The 23,670-nt window shown below is 44.7% G+C and overlaps 1 protein-coding gene and 1 pseudogene across 1 annotated transcript in view; one reads left to right on the top strand and one right to left on the bottom strand.

Annotated features, from left to right (window-relative positions):
- The window catches only part of CSNK1E (casein kinase 1 epsilon), a 67,750-nt gene that overhangs the window by 10,451 nt on the left and 33,629 nt on the right, over nucleotides 1-23,670 (top strand). Inside the window, exon 2 of the mRNA XM_083156479.1 lies at nucleotides 19,042-19,125. Within this exon, the coding sequence (XP_083012605.1) occupies nucleotides 19,050-19,125 (76 nt within the window). The 5' untranslated portion in view covers nucleotides 19,042-19,049. The remainder of the gene's footprint in view (nucleotides 1-19,041; nucleotides 19,126-23,670) is intronic.
- LOC146029617 (5S ribosomal RNA) lies at nucleotides 16,444-16,562 on the bottom strand (annotated as a pseudogene).

Genomic DNA, 23,670 nt, shown 5'->3' with positions numbered 1-23,670 from the left:
GGGCAAAACCCATGTGCACTGCAGGTGGGGCAGATGTAACATGTGCAGAGTTAGATTTGTGAGAGTTATTTTGTTTCTGTGCATGGTAAATACTGGCTGCATTATTTTTACACTGCAATTTAGATTTCAGCTTCAACACAGCCCACCTAAATTTAACTCTCACCTGCAGTGCACATGGTTTTGCCCATTTTCCAAACAAATTTGTACCGCGATCAGATCTGAATAAGGGCCATAATGTCTGATCAGTCAGATAAAACCTCTCCACCAATTATATCTGTACCACTTTGTCTTACAGTTACAGCTTATTTGGTATAAGGACATATATATAATCCCAATTCAGTATTATGAGCTGATGGCATACAGTGCCATTGTCTGCTGTAGACTGGAGGAATTGGAATATATCCTCGCTCTTGCCTAATTTAATTGTCAGCCACTTCTGTTACTGGAGTGTTTGTGTTTGAGTGGGGGAGGAGCTGATGGACCCAGAGGAAAATCACAAAAACAGTGGGGAGACAAGCAACCGCCTTGAATAGCACCAGCATTTTGAGTGACCAAAGACCACGTTCTGCAATAAAGCACTATCCCATACAATTCCAATTTCAGGCTTTGTTTGTTTGTTTGTTTGTTTTATTTATTTACTTAGTAGTAATGTTTTTTTTGTGGAAAATACTGTTTACCTATGAAATATAAGCATTGCTGGCCTGATACACTTGATAAATGCCTTCCTGACGTTACATGAGATTGGCCTTTTGTGTGCTGTAAAAAGTACAGCAATTCTTTCTAGAAGACCTGAGGCGTTGCAAAGCATCAGGGCTGTTTACATTTTTTGGGACTGCTAAGAGGCGAGTTTTCTAGCACAGATTTAGCAGGTGCTGTTTTACGTCAAATCCAATCTGGTCTCTCATTAGCTCCCTTCTACATAACAAGATGATAAACTTCAGACATACCGCTGAGGGCTTACCCTATGTCTATGAATCTGCACAATTCTTGTTTTTTTGTTCTTGTTGTGGATGGTATGTTATGAGCTAGGGCAGGCATGTCCAAGCTATGGCCCTCCAGCTGTTGTGAAACTACAAGTCCCATCTGCCTTACCACAGTTTTGCTATAAAGGAATGCAAAAACTATGGCAAAACATGCTGGGATGTGTAGTTTCACAACAGCATGGAAGGCCACAGTTTGGTCATGCCTGAGCTAGGGAGATGAGGATTCTGATTGGGTCTACACCCAGAGTGATTTGAGGGCATTTTCTAAGCGTTCAGACCACTGCTCTGTGTGTAGGGGACATAGCAATTCCCATCCCAGCGCATCGCTATTGCCCGGTGATTTATATCCTGCTGCATTCACTAGGGAACACTGGCCCTGACAGATCGCTCAGCACACATCGCTGACACTTCGCTGTGTGCTGCGCAATCTTGCTGAGCGATCTGTAGTGCTCAGTAGTGTGTCGCCCCATGAGGATTATACCACAAGATACAAAATCTTTGACCCAATCACATATTCCAGTTTTTGGATCAATTTGAGGGTGCTGGTAAATGCTGAATACAATGTACACGTATTCCGCAATGCCATACAGAGAATATTTGGCCATTTACATCCGTGCTTGCCCCAGTGGAGCTTACAATCTATAGTCCCTACCACATGTACAAACATTCATGTAGTGTTCATTTTGTTGGGAGCCAATTAACCTAATCTAGGAGTGCAAGGGGAATATACAAACTCCACACCGTTAGGGCCATGGTGGGAATCAAGCCCATGACCTCAGTGCTGTGAGGCAGTAATGCTAACCATTACACCATGCGTGATACCGATGATTTGTGACCAACAGTATGGAACATCCCTATGGGTATTTAAAATGTGTTTAGTATTTTATGCTACTTAATGGGCCCCATACATCAGCAATCACAATTTATAAATTTCCAGATCCAGGGATTTTTTGGCCAGATAAATGGAATTTACAATCTATCTGACTTTGCCCACACATTACAGATTTATTTCAGTGATCGGCAGATTTTTCCATCTAAAGATTGCATCTTCATATCTGGAAATTGCCCAATCGATTGTCATTTCAGCTGTTCATAATGTAAATAGATGAAGAAGACGAATTGGGAATGCCCACACATATAAAAAAGATCCGCAGATAATACCAGATTATTAAACATGTTTAAAAGCCTGATTAAGCAATCGATTGGCGATTTTGATTGGGATTGCCAAAAGGGGGAGCCCACACATCTAAAATTAATTGTGGCAATCATCTCCATATCTGAAAATTGTCACAATTAATTGCTGATGTATGGGGCCCTTAAGTCTTGGAATTCATGTATGATTTAAGATGGCGTGCCTTGTCCCACTTTCAGTCTATTGGGCTCATTTATGATGACATATTCAGTGCGTTTGTCAGAATATTACCACCCAGGATGGCATTGCAATATGCCATCCTATCCTATGTATGAATTGGCATCTGCAGAGAAAGGGGCTCCGAAATAGAGCTGGTTCCTGTGATGTGCACAGAGGCCAATTCTTGGGAGGGTTCCTCTGCCTGAACACCAGTACGGTGAGTAGCTCATAGGCTATAATGGGCTACCACCATTTCCAGACGCATTCCAGATATTGGTGAATTAGCCAGCATTGCATCCCCAATAGAAACCTATGAAGGGTGCGGCTGGTGGCGGATATGGATGCTCCCTCCGTCATATATGCCGTCAGGTGTTTTCGCTGATACAGGTGCAAACCTGCTTTGATAAATAGGCCCCTATAAGGGGCGGCATTCATGAGCACTGAATTGGTTACACTGTTGCAGGATGGCAGAGCCCTGCAACGTTACGGTAAGGAGCACACGCTCTATAGGTTATTCTTTGTTACAGGAATAGCATGTAAAGTGTCCAGCAGTACACACCAGTGTTACGTGATTACTGGGTGGCTCCTGGACACAAGGCAATAACACATGCTGCTTTCATTGTCTGTGCTACAGTCATTGTAAATACTTATGTTTGCTTAGTCTTCATTGAATTGAAATTTCTCTTCATCAAGTGTTGAGCACAGAATGTCCTGGGAACACATCCTCTAAAGTTTAACAGTTACCTTAGGACCAAAATGTTGTAGTGTCTGCAGCCATGTTGGTAGTAATGTTGTTGTTTTTTTTGTTTTGTTTTTTAATCATACATGTACATGTGTTTGTAAAGAGTTAAGCATTTGATTTATATTCCCTTTTCCGTTTTTCTGCCATTGGTATGCATCAGTATAGGTAATTATCCTCCATTACCCCCTTTCCACCTACTTAAAATACCAGGGTTTTGCATGTGAACGTGCACCGACCCAGGATTTTTTTCAGTGGAAATGGTGACCAGGTAAAAATCCCAAGTCAATGACCCGGGATTCTTACCCGGGAACCAAGCAGGGTTTTTAACGGGTTTCTTATTTGGCTTTATCACGATTTACTAATGTAGATATGCCAAGCTGGTCAGGACTGGAGATAATACAGGTGGAAACTTTTTTTTTTTGCTGTATATGTCTGTGGGATTAATCTAAATCTGGGTATGCACCTACAGATGTCTGTCAAATCTGGCTGCTGTGGTTCAGTATGATTTCCTGACAATTAAAACACTGACATTTCATAATAGCGACATTAATTTGACCAACATGGTCAAAAAGTCAGCATGTTTTTTTTTTTGGGGGGGGGTGTCTATCGACATAGGTCAACATAGACACCATATAAGTGTACCATGTCCCCTCGCATGGCCCGCTATGCTCCCCATGTTTTGGGCGCGATGCGCTGGCACGCTATTATAATCTATCTCTATGCCCACTTGGATTGTGAAGTAAGAACATGTCAGTTTCGCAGAAAAACTCATGTTGACTTTTTTGACCGTAGCGGCATAGTGAATGTTGGCATTTTGAACGTGTCGGTATTTTGATTGTCAGCCAATGCCGGTTTGTATTTTGGTTGTCATTATTTTGACACTTGGTAATATGACTGCATACTGTTTGTTGGGCACAAAAATCTGGTAATGTATGAGAGCGAATGACAATCCACCAATTTCTCCCAAATGCAGGAAAATACACACTGAGCATTCAGACAAATTGGTTGAATTATTTTGATTTAACAGATTTTTTGGAACAGTAGTTTCTCTTGTCCAGTATTTGGATGCACATGAATGTCTTTTCGTATGCTCCCATACATTTCCAGATTTTTGTTCCCAGAGGACAGATTGGACAGATAAATCTGTAGCTGTGTACCCAAAGGCCCCCATACACTTGTCTGATTTGGGCCTGATTTCACCTGATTCAGACAGATCCGGCCGAGATCGGACCCAAGTCAGATGTGTCTGACATGATGTGCGGTCCCGTGTGCATCGGTTAGAACCCAGAGAACATACATGCTGCATGTATGATCTCCGCGTCGGACCCCCACCCAGCAGCAGGGAGTCGGGACAGCATGCAATACGTTTCATGTAGAAGGGGCGACTGGAGTGGGAATTGTATGCGACTTCTCCGAGGGGAGAAGTCGCATAATATATGGGCACCATGCGTTCCACATGGGGAGACTCCAGTACTAGTCTGGTAGAGGACATGGAGGTTTGGTGCATGACTGCACATCTTTGCTCTCCTTCTCACATTAGCTTTTTTCACTGTTTACTAAGCAGATTGAGCAATATCTAATAAGAGAATCATACAGAAGCAGTGATATTTGTATAGACAGCATATAGTGGTCTTGCATGATTAAAGACAGAGTTTGCTTTGGCAAACCTACCAGAATCACCTCTTGAGTGTATTATGTTTGTGGAACAAGTTTTGAGATGGTGCGGACCTTGTGGCATGGCACATACATTCGTAAGTAGCCATTAAACAATGGGTAGACTGTGGCTATAATGACTGTTGAATTTTAAACCATACGTACCTAAGGTATTTGAGAATCCATTTTTATTTTATTTTGGGTAAACCTGTGGAAGGGTGAATAGATCGTACTTAACCCACCCACTTCCTAATAAAGGGTGCCAGACAGGGTCCCAACAGTCATTTACCCGACGTCGGGATCCCGACGGTCAAAACCCCGACGGCCACCGGCTATTCTCCCTCATGGGGGTCCACAACCCCCATAGAGTGAGAGTAGAATAGCCCGCGGCGAGCGGAGCGAGCCCGCAAGGGGCTTTGTTGCGCTCACCATGCTGTCTGGGTCCGGCCAGTCAGTATCCCGACATCGGGATAATGGCTGTCGGGATCCTGACTGTCGGAACCCTATACCACACCCCTAATTAAGTGGGTAGGAAAGGGAAATAATACTTGGAATTGTGGGTCCAGAGAGTTCTTTGGCATATCCTCTCCAGGAGAAGGAAGTATAATTTAATCAATGTTAGAGTGGTTTTAAGCGGAATAGTGTGTATAAACTATCCCCATGCCCATTACACCACTACTAGTCGGAGCTGTTGACAGAAGGCTTTATGGATCCATGTTATTTATGTCAAATGTGGGGGGGGGGGGGGGGGGGGGGGGGGGGGGGGGGGGGGGGGGGGGGGGCGGGGGGCACATTTATGCTCTCAGCCCTTGGAGGTGTTGAGATGAAGTGTTAAGAAAAAAAAAATCAATTGCTTGCGCGCTCAAGCAGCACATTTCACGCTATGCCCATTAATTTAGACAAGTTTAACTGCTTGGGTGCAACATGTGTAACTAAAAAAAAAAATTGAATAGCGGCACCCTGATCTGTCACCTATTCGATGAGACATCGGGTGCAAAGAAATAGTTCAATTGCCCCCCAGTAATAATGCAATTTCACCCACAGAACTGCTGTATGTTTACTTCATATTATTCTCAATGAACTGAAGAGACTGATCTTAAGATCACAATTTCTGAGATACTTTTGAACCATCATTCAAAGACTAAAGGTGCCCACACACTAGAAAGATCTGCGATCATAAGATGTGCGCATAAATTAGCCTTCAAATCTTTTGTCCGATCTGGGCAAAAGATTTCAGGCAAGCGCACATCTTTACCAAAGATTTTTCTTAAGATCCCGTGTGCGTTCCTATGGATCTTTTGTTAAATCTTCTGATCTTTTGTGCAGCACGTAAGATCAGAAGATTTAGCAAAAGATCCACGGGAGCGAGCATCGGCCGATTTTCGACCGATTATCGGTAAATATCGGCCGATATATCGGCCGATTTATCGAAAATCGGCCAATCGGCCCAAAAATCGTTATAGTGTGTGGGTACCTTTAGCTCCTTACATTGTGCCCCATTCTGGCCTTTGTTAATACAAGCACCTCAAGAAGTTTAGTTGTTAATACAGGTTGAGTATCCCGTATCCGAATATCCGTTATCCGAATTATTTTTTTTTTAAACTCACTGGGTACATCTGTAACAGCACTACTGAGGACATGATATGTAACTGCCACTATATATGTACAAGAAAATGATTGCTTGGCATTCAAATTCAATATCTGAGATAGTACACAAATTTTGTTTCATGTTTTGAAACCTTGTTTTTTAAACAAATAAAATATATTTGTGTGTATTTTATGTGGTTGATGTGTTTATACAGCATAAATGCAAGATACTTCAAAATACATAATTGAAATATTAAAATATTCCGAAATACGAAATAATCCTTTATCCAAAATTTTTCTGGTCCTGAGCATTTTGGTTACGGGATACTCAACCTGTATGACCAAACTGCTTCCAACAGTGCTAAAAAGTTTTTGGGAGATTTTTGCAAATGTATTAAAAATAAAAAAAGCTAAGAAATCACATGTACAGTATTCGCAGCTTTTGCTCAATACTTTGTTGATGCACCTTTGGCAGCAATTACAGCCTCAACTGTTTTTGAATATAATGCCAGAAGCAGTTTTCATTCTAGCACCGCTATCTTTCAAAAATCCATGCAGTTCCTCTTCCCTGCCTGGGGTGTCGCTATCTGCTGTGGTGTTTCTAGCACAGGTCTTGTTTGCATATCCGTGCCGATATACAGACCACACTGTGCTAGAAGCACTACAGCAGACAGCGACACCCCAGGCAGGGAAGAGGAACTGCATGGGTTTTCAAATATAGCGGGTGCTAGAATGTACACTAGCCACAAGCTTGACAGACCTATCTTTGGGCAGTTTTGCCCATTCCTCTATGCATCACCTCTCATGCTCCATCAGGTATTCTGGGAAGCGTTGGTGTACAGCCATTTTCAGCTATCTCCAGAGCTGAGTGTTTTCTCTTAAAATTGATTTGTATTTCCTCGGTTTATTGAACATATGCACCACTAGATCTAGTCTCACATTGATCCTGTGACACAGACACTAGGCTTAGTCACATATTGACCCTCTGACAAGAAACATATCATTAATGGTTGTAGATGAAAGAAGAAACTCTGATGAAAAACCAGTCTGTCCCAAAAAAATGGCAACTGTTATTGTAACCCAATTCTTGCCTGTTTGTCAAGCGTAGTGTAGCTAACCACAGAAAAATAGGTCTATATAGCGATCTCTCCATCAACATTTGCTTATACGTAAACCCTTCTAAATATATACTTTGACATCATACTTCACTATTGGGAATCTCCAGACATGCAGAACGTGGTTGTAGTATAACAGGATCGCTGTAATTTAGTGATGCGAACTTGTTTCTTCATCACTATTACTAACCTCACAGCCTGGGCTGCACTTCCTGTAGGAGAAACACAAGTCAGTACGTTTGGTTTGTAACCTAATAGGATGTAAAGATCTATCTGTTGCTTTTGAAATGCTTGAGAGCGAAAAGTATCTTTTGCTCTTAGTTAATATATAAATATGGGGGACAATTCAATTGTTCCGGCAGCCATTGCCAGCTATACAATTGTGCCATTTGGGTGGAAATGCCACTGGCACTAACATTTCTGCTTGCAGCCTCCCATGATAGTGATCAGTAATGTGCAGAAAGTCTCCTGTTTAGTTGACCATGCTGGACTTTTTGCATCACACTAGGAGTTTAGACTGGTTTAGCCACTTTATGTGGCTAAACCTGCTGTTTTTGGATGTGTTAAAAGTTTAGGGCACCTGATCGGCATAGCATTGAATTGATCTGATAGATGCCTGTTAATGAGATTGCAGACTGTCTATACTGTATATTTGTGTGGCTATTGCTGTAAATAATAGATGTTGATACTTGTTTCCTAGCACGGCGCCCATCGCATACCATAACGCATACCATGGTATGCGATGCGATGTTTTACAATTAAAAATTGTATACCATGGAATTGTATGGCATATACAATGCTATATGATTTAAAATTGTATAAGCACCCTAATGGGTGTTTTCAATGTTAAATGTGGCCCCTATAAGATAAATAATTGTATAAGCACCGTTATAGGTGCTTACAATGTTAAAAGCACCCCCACGCCACCCGTGCTATCAACGCCAACCCGAAGCGTAGTGCAGCGAGGGGCGGCGGTACGCGTCTCCGACCTTTTCATACCCCCACTATCCACGTCGGCGTGGCGTTGATTTTATATAGTGTGGCGAGCGGATGCTCGCCACACTTCGGACTCGGTGGCTCGCTGCACTCGCCACACTATAATGTCAACTCCACGCCGACGTGGATAGTGGGGGTATGAAAAGGTCAGAGGGCTCGCTGCGCTCGCGGCGCTTCGGGTTAACGTCAATACTGGGGTGGTGTGGGGGTGCATTTAACATTTTAAGCACCCATTAGGGTGCTTATACAATAAAAAATCGTATAGGGGCTTATACAATTTAAAATCGCATCGCATGCCATATGCCCGCATGCGATGAGATGCCAACTTCATATCGTGGGCACCGTGCTAGGAAACAAGTACCTAGATGTTTTATTGTGCGTTTTTGTTCGGCCCACAAGCTGTTCCCTTTGACAATGGGCCGGATTCAGGGTTAGTAGCAGACTTCTGTTAGACAATGTTAATGTCCAAAGTTGTTGCCTACTGGATCCATGCTGTGGAATGTGTAGCTTTCTGGAGCTTGGTGCATATGGACAACCTAATTTTCTTGGGGTTGACCGCATTTTTACCTATTACTTGTATTGACCTTTTGCCTTTGTTGACATTGTACATGTTAAAAATATGGTGTCAAGCTATCATTTGGATTTCCCCCAGTGCTAGTACTACTTATATGGCCGTTATTAACCCTTTTTTTTTTTGCCTGCAACTGCTAGAGGGTGCCCAACATAAGTGCGCCTGCCTGCCTGCATTTGTTTTCGCACTGATCGCAGTTTAACGTGACTAAATATCAATTGCATTTAATCCCATGACCTCCTGTCGCTTTAGACAGAGATGGGGGTGCGATATGATAATTGATTATTGCCCTATGAGCCTGTTTTCTACTTACCTAAAAGTAATTGTGTGATTTTTATATTCAAAGATGCTGGATCAAATGCCAGTCAAAGCATGTGTCCAATGCAAATGTTTGACATGCATTAAGCTAGCATTGCTACCTGTGTCCTTACGTTGACCTCACTGTTTCGCTTCTATTGTACTCCATTCAACACCGCAAATAAGTTTCTGAAAACCACAAAGGCACCTGAATAAACACTAGTGTGTAGTGTTCATTCTAGAACCCAAAACCCATGCAGTTCATGTTCCCTGCCTGGGGTGTTGCTGTCTGCTGTGGTGTTTCTAGCAAAGGTTTGGTTTGCCTATCAGTGCTGATATACAGACCACAATGTGCTAGAAGCACTACAGCAGACAGTGGCACCCGAGGCAGGGAAGTGGAACAGCATGGGTTTTCAAAGATAGCGGGTGCTAGAATGAACACTAAGTGTGTATGCCAACACTGGGTTCCAGTTTCAAATATATATACATACATACATACATACATACATACATACATTACTAACATTGAAACACTAGTTATGTTATACACATGTATTTTAACTACAGTGGATGTGTGACCTTATGAGGGTTTGTTTTTCGAGAGGTGGGGGTTTCTCGTTTGTGTTGAAAAAAAAAAAATGTGTGTGTATATATATATTTATGCAATGAAGTAGTACATTTTGCCTCTTGTATGAGACCTTTGTCTGTATTTATTTCCGCTTGTTGAACAGGTGACTATATCTGCAGAGTGTTTGCCTGTTTCTAGGAAACATTCCATGTTGTGGTTTCCTAGAGCAGCAGCATTAGTGTGAATGTATATGAAGCTGTAACAGTCATCGGCCCTTGACTTGTCCTTCAAGAGACCTGATGGTTTTTATGAGGTGGGTCACACAGGAATCCTCTTCCAAAATCATTCTGTAGTGGCTTTAGAGGTTCTGGAGTATACTGAGGGCTGTTTGTTTTCATTAGATTTTACATACGTTCTCCCACACGTGAAGCACATACACAGCCATGATTTGTTGCTTTGTGTTCTTGTGATGATGATGACCGGTCATTAAAAAAAAATATTTTTCTACAGAATAATCAGGAAACTGTGTATACAGTGTGCCCTAAACTCTCAAATCTCCAAGGGTGAATGAGATTCTATGGTATTACCACCATGTGCCATTCTGATACTGTGGTCTGATGGCCTCACAAGTGTTTCTTCGCACCCCATCATGGTGTTGGAGAAAGCTTGTGATGTTGGCACTATTGTAGCTGGCATGTATGGCACAGAATTGCCCCCCCCCTCCAGTATGAAGTTATTAAAGATTTCTCTCTCATGCAGCAGGTGACACTGGAACTCACATTGGGTTTTAGAGTTGGGACAGCTGGGAGCTAGGCACTACTAATTTGATTAAGGAAGGCTGGCTCCTCCCCTCTAAGACCCATCAGCCCCCAGTTAGAAAATTGTGCCCAGGGAGCTGGTCACCATTCTACCTGCTCCTGCAGGTTGTTCATTTTATAGAGTTGCCTTTGCAGTATACTAAATTCCTTTACAGAGCCCTTCCCTGCTTATTTAAAAGCTTGGGTCCGGGTCTCCTGCGCCCCTGGTTCTTGGACCAGGTTGTCGGTCAGGACCTCCCAAAAGGTGCCTGCCCAGACGTTGGTGTTCCTGCCAGCCCTACTCTGCAAAGGGTCTGCCAGCCACAAGAGCGATAGCAGCCTGTAAGTGAGCTTTCCCTTCAATTCTCCTCCTAACCTGTCGCCGTTTCATGTGCAGTATCGCGGCGCCGCCATCTTGTTTTCGCGCCGCCGCTTCAGCGCTGGTTTTGCCGGCTCTCCAGCTCTGGGTGCCCCCTGTCCTGGCTGTGTAGTCAGGCAGAGGGATGTGGAGCGGTCGGTCGGCGGAGCGCTGGGCGCGAGTGAGGGGCGCGCGCTGTGGCGCTATTGCAGGGACGCTGCCGGGGTGGGGAGAGAAGGAGAGTGTACTGTATAGGCTTAAAGCCTGAGGCGGGCATGGCGCGGCCCATTGCTATGCGCTGCACACACATACACACAGGCTTGTTAACCATGTGTAAGGTCTGCTCTTTTCCTATTCATAGGACTACTGCAGCCAGCGGAGCCTGTTAACCCCTTGTGGGTATATACTCTGGGGTGTATTCAGAGGTGTTTGTGGGTATCAGGGCTTGTTCCCCTCTAGGACCCGCAGCCCCTGGTGACTTAAGTGTGGTGTGTGGGTGTATGTGAGAAGGCGCAAGAGGTTTGTGAGAAGGCGCAAGAGGTTTGTGAGACCGGACTTGCGCAGGGAGCATGACGGGCAGGTCAAACACCAAGGCTTCCCAGAAGGCATTTATTTGCACTTCTTGTAATATTACATTTTCCCAATACTCTGCAGATGACAAGCCAACGCTTTGTCAGGTCTGTTCTGCTTCCCCTACGGGGTCTCTGATGAACGAGCCCACTACGCCTCACTGGGCTTCCCTGCTAGAAGGGAATATGTGCAAACTTTCGGCAGAATTGGCAGAGTCACGCAGGGCTGAACCGGCGTGGGCTTCAACCCTGGCTAGGTCTGTGGAGTCCTTAGCTTCTTCAATGAACAGGACCCAGAAGCAGACTTCTGTTAGCCAGAAGCGGCCTTTGCAGGCTATGTTTCATTTGGATGATTCTGACGAGGAGCCTCCGTTTAAGGAAATGGAGGAAGGAGAGTGGGAGGAGGTGCAGGATGATCCTGTTGAACCGGATCCTACCCCTGGTGGCATTGAAGCCCTTATTATTGCGGTTAAGCAGGTTCTTAATTTACCAGAGGACCCTGCTCCTCAACCGCAGGAACTGGACCTGTTTGGTCAGACAAAGAGGTCTGCTATTGTGTTTCCGTGTCCGAACCAGGATCAACTTTTAGCAGCCTGGAGGCACCCAGATAAGCGTTTTCAGATTCCTAGACGCTTTCCATCTTTATATCCTTTTGACCCAGCGGCTTTAGGTAAATGGGAGACTCCGCCTCCAGTGGACGCTTCCGTGTCCAGATTATCCAAGAAGACGACATTGCCGGTCCCTGGAGCAACTTCTTTGAAGGATCCATCGGACTGCAAGCTAGAGGCTACCCTAAAGACCATTTACATGGCGGCGGGTGCCCAACTTAGACCTTCCATAGTGTCGGCCTGGGTGAACAAGGCCAATGCTAGATGGGCGGAAATGATTCTTGAAGGTTTGGACTCAGGTATTTGTCTCGTGATGAGATTGGTCAATTAGCAGAGCACATAAAGGAGTCTGCAGCCTTTTTGGGTGACGCTGCTAAGGATATCTCGCTTATATCTGCGCGTATCTCGGCCAACGTCATATCCGCAAGGAGAGCGTTGTGGCTCCGTTAATGGCAGGCAGATGCGGAGTCCAAGAGAGCTGTGGAAGGACTTCCGTTCACAGGAGACATCCTGTTTGGACCGGAGCTTGATAAGTGGATTTCGCAGGCTACTGGGGGGGGGGAAGTCAGCATTCCTTCCCTCAGCAGCTCCACCTGCACGACGTCATTATACGGGACCGTCTTTCCAGTCCTTTCGTCCGCAGCAGTCCTTTCTAGGTAGAGGACATGGATTTCAGTCCTCTAGAGGCACGCGGGCTAGAGCCCGTACTCACTCCAACGCCCGACCACAGGAGCCCAAGCCACCGCAGAAACCGGTGGCATGACGGTTTGCCAGCTTTCGCGGGGGATCCTCAGGTTGGAGCTCACCTGTTGGACTTCAGAACCCAGTGGTTCTCCCTTTCGGAGGATCCTTGGGTTCGCAGGCTCATTTCGGACGGATATCGAATCCAGTTCGACTTTCCTCCCCCCACGCGGTTTTTCACCACGGCTCTCCCCGTGTCTCAGGACAAGAGATCGGCTCTTCAGGGGGCGATAGATATCTTACTAGGGTCCCAGGTTATCATCCCGGTTCCGGCGACACAGAGAGGCAAGGGGTACTACTCAAATCTTTTTGTAGTCCCCAAGCCAGACGGGTCAGTCAGACCCATCCTAAATCTCAAATCCCTGAATCTATTGGTATTATACCAACCGTTCAAGATGGAGTCGATTCACTCTGTCATTGCATCCTTGGAACCAAACGAGTTCATGCTCTCGTTGGACATCAAGGATGGTTACCTTCATGTTCCCATCTGGAAGCCTCACCAGGCTTACCTAAGGTTTGCCATAGGGAATGACCACTTCCAATTCAGGGCCCTGCCTTTTGGGTTATCGTCGGCGCCCAGAGTTTTTACAAAGACTCTGTCAGTTATTATCGCCTCACTCCGACATCAAGGTGTGACCATAATACCATACCTGGACGATCTGCTCATAAAAGCGTCGTCGGCGGAATTGCTGGAGGAACACGCGCTCCTGACGGTTCAGACCCTCGTCAACCTGGGTTGGTTTCTAAATTTCAAGAAGTCCACTCTGACTCCCTCCAAAAGGATTCTTTTTTTGGGACTCTGGTTGGACACCTCAGTTCAGAGTGTTCCTACCGGAGGACAAGATCAGTTCCATAACAGCGTTGACCTGCAGGGTTCTGCAGCCGCGTCGAGTTCAGCTTCACTTATGTGTTCAGCTCTTGGGGAAGATGGTGGCTTCCTTCCCAGTGGTAACTTGGGGAAGGTTCCATTCCAGACCTTTCCAGCTGGACCTCCTAAGGAAGGGAGCGGGTTCGCATCTGTCTCTACACAGACTGATTCGGCTTTCAACACTGGCTCGTCAGGCCTTACTCTGGTGGCTTCACTCAGAGAACCTCAGACAGGGGCGAATATTTGCCATCTGGGACTGGATTCTCCTAACCTCAGACGCAAGTCTGAGAGGTTGGGGAGCAGTGGTGCTCGGTCTTCGTCTGCAGGGGAGATGGAACTTCAGAGAGAGTCAATTATCCATCAATGTGTTGGAGCTAAGGGCGATTTACAATGCCTTGCTAGCAGCACCGGGTTATCTTCAGGGAAGACCAGTAAAGATTCAAGCGGACAACGCCACAGCGGTTGCCTATGTAAACCGACAGGGGGGCACGAGAAGCAGGTTGGCCATGGCGGAGGTATCCAAGATTCTACAGTGGGCAGACAGGTGATTCTCACCGCCGTGTTCATTCCGGGAGTCGAAAACGTGGAGGCAGACTTTCTCAGCAGAGAGGATCTCCATCCAGGAGAGTGGACACTACATCCCGAGGTGTTTCTGGAGCTCACGGATCGCTGGGGAACTCCCGAGGTAGATCTGATGGCATCTTGAATAAATCATCAGCTTCCGAGATACGTGGCAAGGACAAGGGATCCGCACGCCATAGGGACCGACGCCCTAGCAATGCCGTGGACATTCAGCTTCGTGTACCTGTTTCCTCCACTTTCTCTTCTAGGTCAGGTTCTAAAGAGGTTGAAGAGAGAATATGTCCAGGCAATCCTCATTGCCCCATGTTGGCCGCGCAGAAGTTGGTTTTCCGACCATCAGAAGTTGTCATCCCTCCATTTGATGGCGTGGCTCTTGAGACCGAAGTTTTAAGAGCAAGGGGAATCCCAGGTTCAGTCATTCCGACTATGTTGAGGGCTCGTAAACCATCCTCGGCGGCTCACTATCATCGCATTTGGCGTGCCTATGCAGACTAGTGTAGATCTCAGGGATGGCCTTTTAGAACTTTTAAGTTGTCCAGGATGTTATTATTCCTCCAGAGGGGCTTGGACGCTGGTCTGCGTTTGGGATCTCTGAAGGTGCAGATCTCAGCACTATCCATTCTTTTTCAGAAGAGGGTAGCGCTCATCCCTGAGATACAGACTTTCCTACAGGGGGTAGTACGGGTCCAACCTCCGTTTGTCCCACCAACGCCTCCTTGGGATTTAGTCTTGGTCCTTTCTTTTCTACAGTCCAGGACGTTTGAGCCGCTAGACGAGGTTCCTTTGAAGTTCCTCATCTGGAAGACAGTGCTACTGCTGGCTTTAGCTTCAGCCCGCCGAGTGTCTGAGCTCAGCGCCTTATCTTGTAAGACCCCGTATCTTATCTTCCACAAGGATAGAGCGGAGTTGCGGACACATCCGTCTTTTCTTCCGAAGGTGGTGTCAAAATACCACTTAAATCAGCCCATCGTGGTTCCTGCGTTTCGGAGTGATTCCCCTTCTAAGTCTACTTTTGGATGTTGTTCGGGCTCTCAGGATTTATGTGTCTAGGACATCATCCATCAGAAAGTCAGATTGCCTCTTTGTTCTCTGACGCATTCCGCAGAGGATGGCCGGCGTCGAAACAGACTTTGGCTAGGTGGATACGTCTGACCATCGCACAGGCGTATGTGCAGGCAGGGAAGACGCCACCCTCAACCTTGAAGGCGCATTCCACTAGATCTGTGAGTACATCTTGGGCCGCTCAGAGGGGAGCCACGGCTTCTCAGCTCTGTAGAGCAGCCACGTGGTCATCCGTGAACACTTTTGTTCGCTTTTACCAATTTGATACTTTTGCTTCTTCCTCTACGACCTTTGGTCGTCTGGTGTTGCAGGATCCACAGAGCTCTCCCACCCGGGGCATGGTCTTTAAAACCTCCCCAATGTGAGTTCGTGTCACCCGCTGCATGAGAGAGAAAAGAGGATTTTGGTACTTACCGATAAATCCATTTCTCTGAATCAGCAGGTGACACTGGACGCCCTCCCAGCTCTGGAGTTTTTCCTGCCTTTTGTGTTCTTTCATGCAAGTTTTGGTTACTTTTATAGTATGATTTGATGAATGTTGTTGTCTCAGTGAACTATTTTCTGTTACCATCTCCTCTAGTAGGACAATTTCCTAACTGGGGGCTGATGGGTCTTAGAGGGGAGGACCCAGCCTTCCTTAATCAAATTAGTAGTGCCTAGCTCCCAGCTGTCCCAACTCTAAAACCCAATGTGAGTTCCAGTGTCACCTGCTGATTCAGAGAAATGGATTTATCGGGTAGTACCAAAATCCTCTTATTTCTTTGGGGTTGAGTTGGATTGGCACTGGTATTGATAGTAAATATAATTAGGTAGTTACCAACATATGCACCGTTGCTCTATTCCGTAGTTTAGCGGCAAAGGTCGTTGGTTGGTGGTGCTCCCAAAATGGAGTTCAAATGCTGAACTGAAAAAAAGGGGAGTCTGGAGATGACTCAAAGGGCAAAGACAGGATATAGAGATCACTCCTACAGCGTGTTGGCTTCTGCTGTTATGGTGTGCTACAGCACCAGCTATTCCCTGTTAGTTCCCCAAACAGGTACTGGGCCGGCCCATCACTGTTTAGCTTCTGGGTTCGGATGGTACCAGGCGGTTTCAGTGAGGTATGGCTATAATTTGGTAATGAGAGAGCACACTGCTGGTCAGAAATGAGCTGCAATGTGCTTCTGCTGTTGGTCCAGCCACACAAAATCCCTCCCTGTTACCATGTGGGCATAGCAAGGAGACAGATTGTAGCGGCACCAATGAGAGAATCACTGAAAAATAGATTAGAGGGAATAGAGAAGGGGTGAATGTGATGTCTAGACCCCACTTCTGCTGTCCGCAATCTTACGATGTATCGGATTGTGGATGAGAGAGAGGGGGCAAGGCAATCCTCCCTTGAAATTTGATTATGAAATTTTCGCTGTGTGTATTTAAAAATGAACCACTGGACAAAGTCTTTGATTTATTGTTTTGAGGTGGAGAAAAGGATCAACCTTTTGAAGCTCACATGATAACATATTCTTTCACACATGTGAGATTTGTATTTTAGTGTTTAAACAATTTAAAGTTACATTTTAATATACAGACACCATATCATACTCAGATTATCTACAAGTGTGCCCCAAAAAGCCTTGTCGGGTTCCCTTTGAGTCATCTCCAGACTCCCCTTTTTTTCAGTTATTAAAGATATACCTGAGTACATATGCTGCAGAGATGAATGTGGTCTCCAGCCGGCCTGAAAGACAAATTTGTGCACCGTTTCCCACTTTTTTGTTATCTGCTGTAAGTGCACCCTGGGGATTACTGTGGGCAGCCAATGAGTACTTAAAGTGGTACTCCTTAGCTCCTGATTTAAGTCCTAATTGGTACCCACTCCCCCTTAGGGTCTGCGAAATGTTCACATAGTCGACACAAGCATTAGGTCGACAAAGGGAAGGAAGACGTGAGCTTTTAACTTTTTTTTTTTTTTACCCCCGATTTGTGCAGACTGCGCGGTATTTCATACCCTACCATCTACTACGGTGTGAGATAATAGTGAGCCATGCAAGGGAGCCGGTACACTTACACGGTGTCCACGACGACTATAGTCGGACCACAAAAATTAGAAAACTGCATGTCGACTTTGACTATAGACCTTCCCTTTGTCAACCTAATGCTTGCGTCGATCTAAGAGCTGTCGACCTAATGTATATTGAGCAGATGAGGGGCAGGGGGACGGCAAGTTTGAGTTTATCGTCCTTAGTCAAGTTTGTTTTGCTCATAGAAATCTCTATTGTGGTGTGTGTGTGTGTGTGTGTGTGTGTGTGTGTGTGTTGTAACATGTTGAGTCACAAACTAAATTTGAATTTCGTAGGTCTCTGGGCCTTAAGTACCCTGGTGTTTTGTGTGTCAAATGTTAATGCCTTTGACATCACTTGTTTAACTAGTACTTGTCAGGTAATTAGAAGTCATTCCAATGACCTTGTAGCTTCAGTCTCTTTGATTTTATACAGATTGTCTGTGGTGGTGACAAAGCAATGAAGCTGGATACAAACATTTTGTCTCGCAGTCTCCAGAGCTGGGAGCTGGAATGTGCCATATGTAGGTGCTTTCAGCAGCACCAAGGCAGTCCTCTATGTGCGGCTAAACCAGTCACTTATGGGTGCACACACACTACACTCGTACCCAGGGGTGGGGGGATAATAGAATTTCTTTAATTAAACTCCCCAATGTGTGAAAAGGTTATTACATTCCATATTTTAGGGAACCTGTGTTTATGACCCGGAGTCCTATTTGTGCATGCGTGGGCTTTAATGCTCCCCCCGCCCCCCCCCCCCAATCATGTAGGCATGCAGCTCAGTCTGACTATATGCACAGATGCAGACCCATTGATGTCACTAAACAATATCGGTAGCCGATAGTGTGTATACAGTATCTCATTTGGTCAGTATCACTACCAATATAGTGAACTATGTAGCCGATGCCGCTAGTCGGCTAGTGTGTACGGGGTGGGGCATAAGGATATTGGACTAACCTACTGCAGTCCTACTGATGCCACTAGTAGTACAACTGCAAATTGTGGCTTCTAATGATATTTGTAAACCTTTTGCCGTATGTATTTCTAACTGTCACAATACTCTTGTTTTCTGAGGATGAAATTATTATTATTTTTTTACGGATCTACACAAACATTCGTATTATAGAGTAGAGGGTCTTTGCCAGTATACTATTGAATATGTGTTTTTTAATTTATTTATTCACAGTTTCTTATGTAGCGCAGCATATTCCGCAATCATCTGATAAATGAATTTGTCAGATGGGCATTCGCTCCAGGGAGATATTTTTGGACGGAATGTTCCCCTGGTTAGAGTGCTGGGCATTAGCTGCATTCCTGGGCGCTGTGTTGCTTGTGGCCAGAGCGCAGGTGTCAGATTCCCGTGTATGTTCATCTTCATTGTGTTGTTAGGTATTATGTTTTACTATTTGCTTCTCCTACAGCTGTACGTAACTCGCCACTTCCTTGACAATACTTATATTTATGGAACTAATGTGCAGTTAAAAATAAATTCTGAAAACAAACTGCCAGGTCTCCTACTGCTACCATGCTTTGTAACATATGTTCCTGTTTCCAGGTTAAACGATGGAGCTCAGAGTGGGAAATAAGTACAGGCTGGGCAGGAAGATCGGAAGTGGTTCCTTTGGAGACATCTATTTAGGTAAGCATTGCTGCTCTCTAATACTGCCTACTGGGGGTTAACTGATGTACCCATGCCACATATAGTACCTTTTATTACTTTTCAGTTGCAAATTCATGATCATATTTGTGTAACCAAAACACACTAGATGTTCTATTTTAGTTTTTGTTTTTCCATATGACTGTGCTGGTTACATTTTACTTACTGTTAACTGTTTGCCAGCTGTCAGAAAGCTTCATGTTGTAGCTCAGACTACAATAAAGTCCAAACTACATGGGCCTCCATTCGTCTAGCACTGGTATCAGGCTTTCTGTTACAACACTGTGTATCAGTTACACATGAACATTATTATGAATGTTATGTAATCCAGCGAGGAGATGAGATTTGCACGTGGGTATTGGCACTGAAACTTGGTGACGTCATTGTGACCTCAGTGGCTCTCCCTTCAGGCTGGACATGGCCTTGTCAAAGCAGGGGGAATAGTGATTCAGTTCTCTCCTCATATAGCTCTGCATTAATCCATTCCGGTAGTGTTGTCACCTTCTGTCACACTCTGACTTACTGCTCACACAACATGCATGCACAATGTGTGTGATTCTAATTCTGCTATAAGGTACCATCGGGGGACAGTCACTAGGTCAACAAGGGGGAGATCAACATGCATTGTGTCAACACACCTGAAGGTCAACATGGGGTCAGGTCGACATGGGGTTTTTCACATTTTGTATGAGCCGACATGTACCGACAGGTGGTACTTAATGCACTACCATCCACTAGGGTGTGGTGGGAGAATAAAATAGTGTGCCTGAAGCATAGCGAGCGATCAGTGCATCTTTTTAGTGTCCATGTCGACATTCGATATAAATAAATTGTGAAAAATCCCATGTCAACCGAATCCGACAGTCATGCATGTCGACCTTCAGTGGTGGACCCAATGCATCTCCACCTTAGTGCTGTCGATTATGACCCATACTCTGTACCATCACCACAATTAGCTTTTCCTCTCCCCATCTGCCACAGAGTCTGTGTCCATTAAAACAGCTGTGATCATACCTCGCAAACACAGTAGATCTTTTCTATTCTATTCTCATGAGCACAATCTTGTGTGTGTGTGTGTGTGTGTGTGTGTGTGTGTGTGTGTGTGTGTGATGGGGGGTTTGATCCAGTTATCGTAACATCGTTTTTGACCTCATTCTCTCTCTCCCCCCCCCCCCCCCCAATCTTTCTGGCCATATAGGTTTGCTTAAGATGACTTCACTGTGTTCTTGATGATACTGAGGCATCTCCCAAACCTAAAACCTGGTCATGAAGCAGAAACCTATTCCTGTTATTAAGTACTAACATCCGTGCTGATTGGTTAAACAGTCTTAGTGTTCGCCGAATCATTAATTAGATAAACCTATTAATAGTTAAATATCCGGAGTAGTTTGAGGATTATTCACATGTTGCTCACTGGCAGCATCCCGAGTCACTGACCTGTCATACATGGGCTTTCCTGTTAGCAGTTCTACATTCTGCTGCAGTATTTTCCAGATGATCTTCTTTTTCATCCTTGCCTGTTTACATTTCACAAGTGCCCATCAGAGCGAGGCTATTTCACTATTCCATCATTTTCTCTGCTCCCAGGGTATGCATAAAGTAATGCAGAAGAGACGACTGTGTGTGATATTATTCTGGACGCCTCTAGGCAGCAAAGTCTCAGCATTTAGAGCTGCTGTGCGCTAATATAGCATGCCAGTGGCCACTTTCACATGTATTCCTAGGCTCCACTAACAGGGAGGATTCCATTATACTACTATGGAACACAATAGTAACCCATTGCGTACTACCAATGACTAAATCTTTTATATTTGTTATATACAGATGTAGTCACACTCATCAATTCTCCCTATGGCGCATATATCTATACAGGAGGCGCACTGCAGTATAGTATGTCACAGCCTGGTTTATTTTGGAGTTGCCGGTGCATGTAATGCTTATGTATGTCCACCAAATATCGCTTTAAAAAATCACATGCATGTATGAGGTCTCCAATAAAATGTAGTACAGGATTTGCAATTACTCCTTTTACTATATTTGAGATGCAGTATACAGATATGGAGGCACACACGCAGTGATAATCTGCTTTACAGATGAGTGCTGGGCTACAGAATCGCTGAATGCAGATCTCGCACAGTTAATTGTAAATGGAAACACGCTATACAAGCGTCTGCTTACCACATGGATGCAGGGCTACGGATTGCTTTATAATGTAAATTCAATAGGATAGTACTCACGCTTTGCTTTCTACAGCTGCTGTATGTGTCCCCAAGCTGCATTAGATGCTAAACTGCCTATTCAGAAATTGGTAGTCTTTTTTTATTTTTTTTTGCAGAAGAGGTGCTCGCATAGCAGTAAACACAGTGAGCTTAGTTCAGGCGCTGTCATGTTTCCTAAACAAATAGATTGTAAGCTTGCTCTCCTACCTCCATGTCTGTCTGTCTTTACCCAGTTTGTTCTACCACTGTCTACAATTGTAAAGCACAACTGAATCTGCTGCGCTATATAAGAAACTGTAAATAGTTAATGAACATAGAACGCACTTTGAATAAGGCTGCCCATTTTTTGCACCAAAATTGTGTGCCAGCTTGCACAAGTAAAACTATGGGGGGAAAAAATCCATGCATACATTTTAATGTAAAAAAACAACACCGTAGAAATAAGAAAAGGAAATCGGTCCTGAGTGGGAACTGAACCCAGCAAATGGTACACTGTAGCCGCTAGGCCATGAAGCCTGCTGTAACAAAGACATGTCAGCTCATTCACACCTGATGCAGCTAAGTGGCAGTGTATATACTACAGTATATCTGTAGTGGCCTTAGTAGAAGCAATGAAGGGAAGGATGCTGATGATGGGGGAGGTGTAGAACTGTTTGCAGTTGGCTCTGGCTATGTGGGAATAAATAGGAGAGTGGCGCTAGGGGGTGGAGATGCTGAGCATGTGCTGAATTGATCTCACTATTTGAACGGCTCTGTGAGCGTCTCTTCTACAAAAAAGGATTCTTGACCATTTTCCATTCAGGCAGTTTGTGTCATACTTTTTTTTAAATAATTTTACAGTGAGGTGCAATAAAGCAATATTGCCTGGAATTCTTTTGTAATGCAGGTGGTAAATGACACTCAGGGCTACGCTTGGTGTTTGTCAAATTTCACAATGTGTGCAATTTTTATTGTATTAAAAACAATATTTACTGTAGTGTGCACTGGGAGGCTTGTCTGTTCCTTTGTATAGTACATATGGTATGTGGTATTCTGTACTGCCATATACAGTACAGTGCTGAATAGCCATGGATGTCATTTTTATCACTTGCGCAATCGCCACCCAGCGATAACGCAATGTAATTACATGCTTTGGATCCTCTTACACCATAGTACGCCTTAAGCTGGCCATACGCCTAAAGATTCATTGTCAGATCTGGCTGGTTGGAACAAAAATCTGGTAAGTTTTCCAGCATTTCCAAGCAAATGGTCAACTGCCATTTACACTCATTACTTAACCAGGTTTTTGTTCCAACCAGCCAGATCGGGTAAAAAATCTGTAGGTGTATGGCCAGCTTTAGTGTGCCATTCTTATGGCATGGTAGGAGACTTGGTTGGCATGACAGCATGGCTACATCTTTTCGCTAAAATCTGTAATAAAAAGGTCAATGCAGAGACTTTTTATTTGCAATGACTCTAGCAGTACTATGCAAGAATACCCTTTGAACCCTGTAAATGCTATAGTGTGATACTCTGAGTTGCAGGTTTAATGTAACATTGTGCAGAATGCAACTTTTAAGCTGTAATTTACCCATGTCGGGTATGATTCCCCAAATTACAGGTACATGTCGTTTACTCCGATATCTATCTATCTTGGTAGTAACCAATACCACTGTTTATGGATCTGAATGTCCTCCTACCCTCTCACATCTTCAGGGATGGCACAGGAAATTGTCACCTCTTTTTATGGCATGTTTTTCTAAATAAGCCAAAGTGCAGACTGGTTAGAGGGCGTTGCGGGATCTGTAACATACTGACCCTGATCCTATTCACTGATGTTATTCTGGCTCAGACACCCAGGGTCAGTGTTTCTATTCCTGGGTGATCTTGGGGAGAACATCTGCTGGCTGCCATCCATTCTTGGGTCCTGGAGGTTTCCTGTGTCTGGAAACACTGCCCCCTCCTCAGGAACGGATATTCTTGTGGGTCATAGGAGTTCCATGGGATTACACGTTGTGCAGACATTAGACTTAAAGTATTGGCTGCTGAACAGGGACACACGTAAAGTCGGCTGAGACCTGACATAATCAGGTACTTAGCTCATCAATTCCTATGTAACTGCGTATCTTGCAGGGCTCAGAACAAATCGTGCAATTGTTTCTTAGACGCACAATGTAACACAAGATAAGAATCTTTTGACCCACAAAATAGTTGTGTACAGTGGTGGCTCCAGAGGAGGGGATGCAACACAGTCCAAAATTCAAATAGGGGCGCCATACCAACTGCCAGTGAGTCAGTTTGAAAAGGCAGTTGGTGGCAGTTCTGAACT

This window comes from Crinia signifera, chromosome 8, assembly GCF_055691185.1.
Source record: "Crinia signifera chromosome 8, ASM5569118v1, whole genome shotgun sequence".
Classification (NCBI taxonomy): Eukaryota; Metazoa; Chordata; class Amphibia; order Anura; family Myobatrachidae; genus Crinia; species Crinia signifera.
This window is presented reverse-complemented; position numbering and strand designations above follow the sequence as displayed.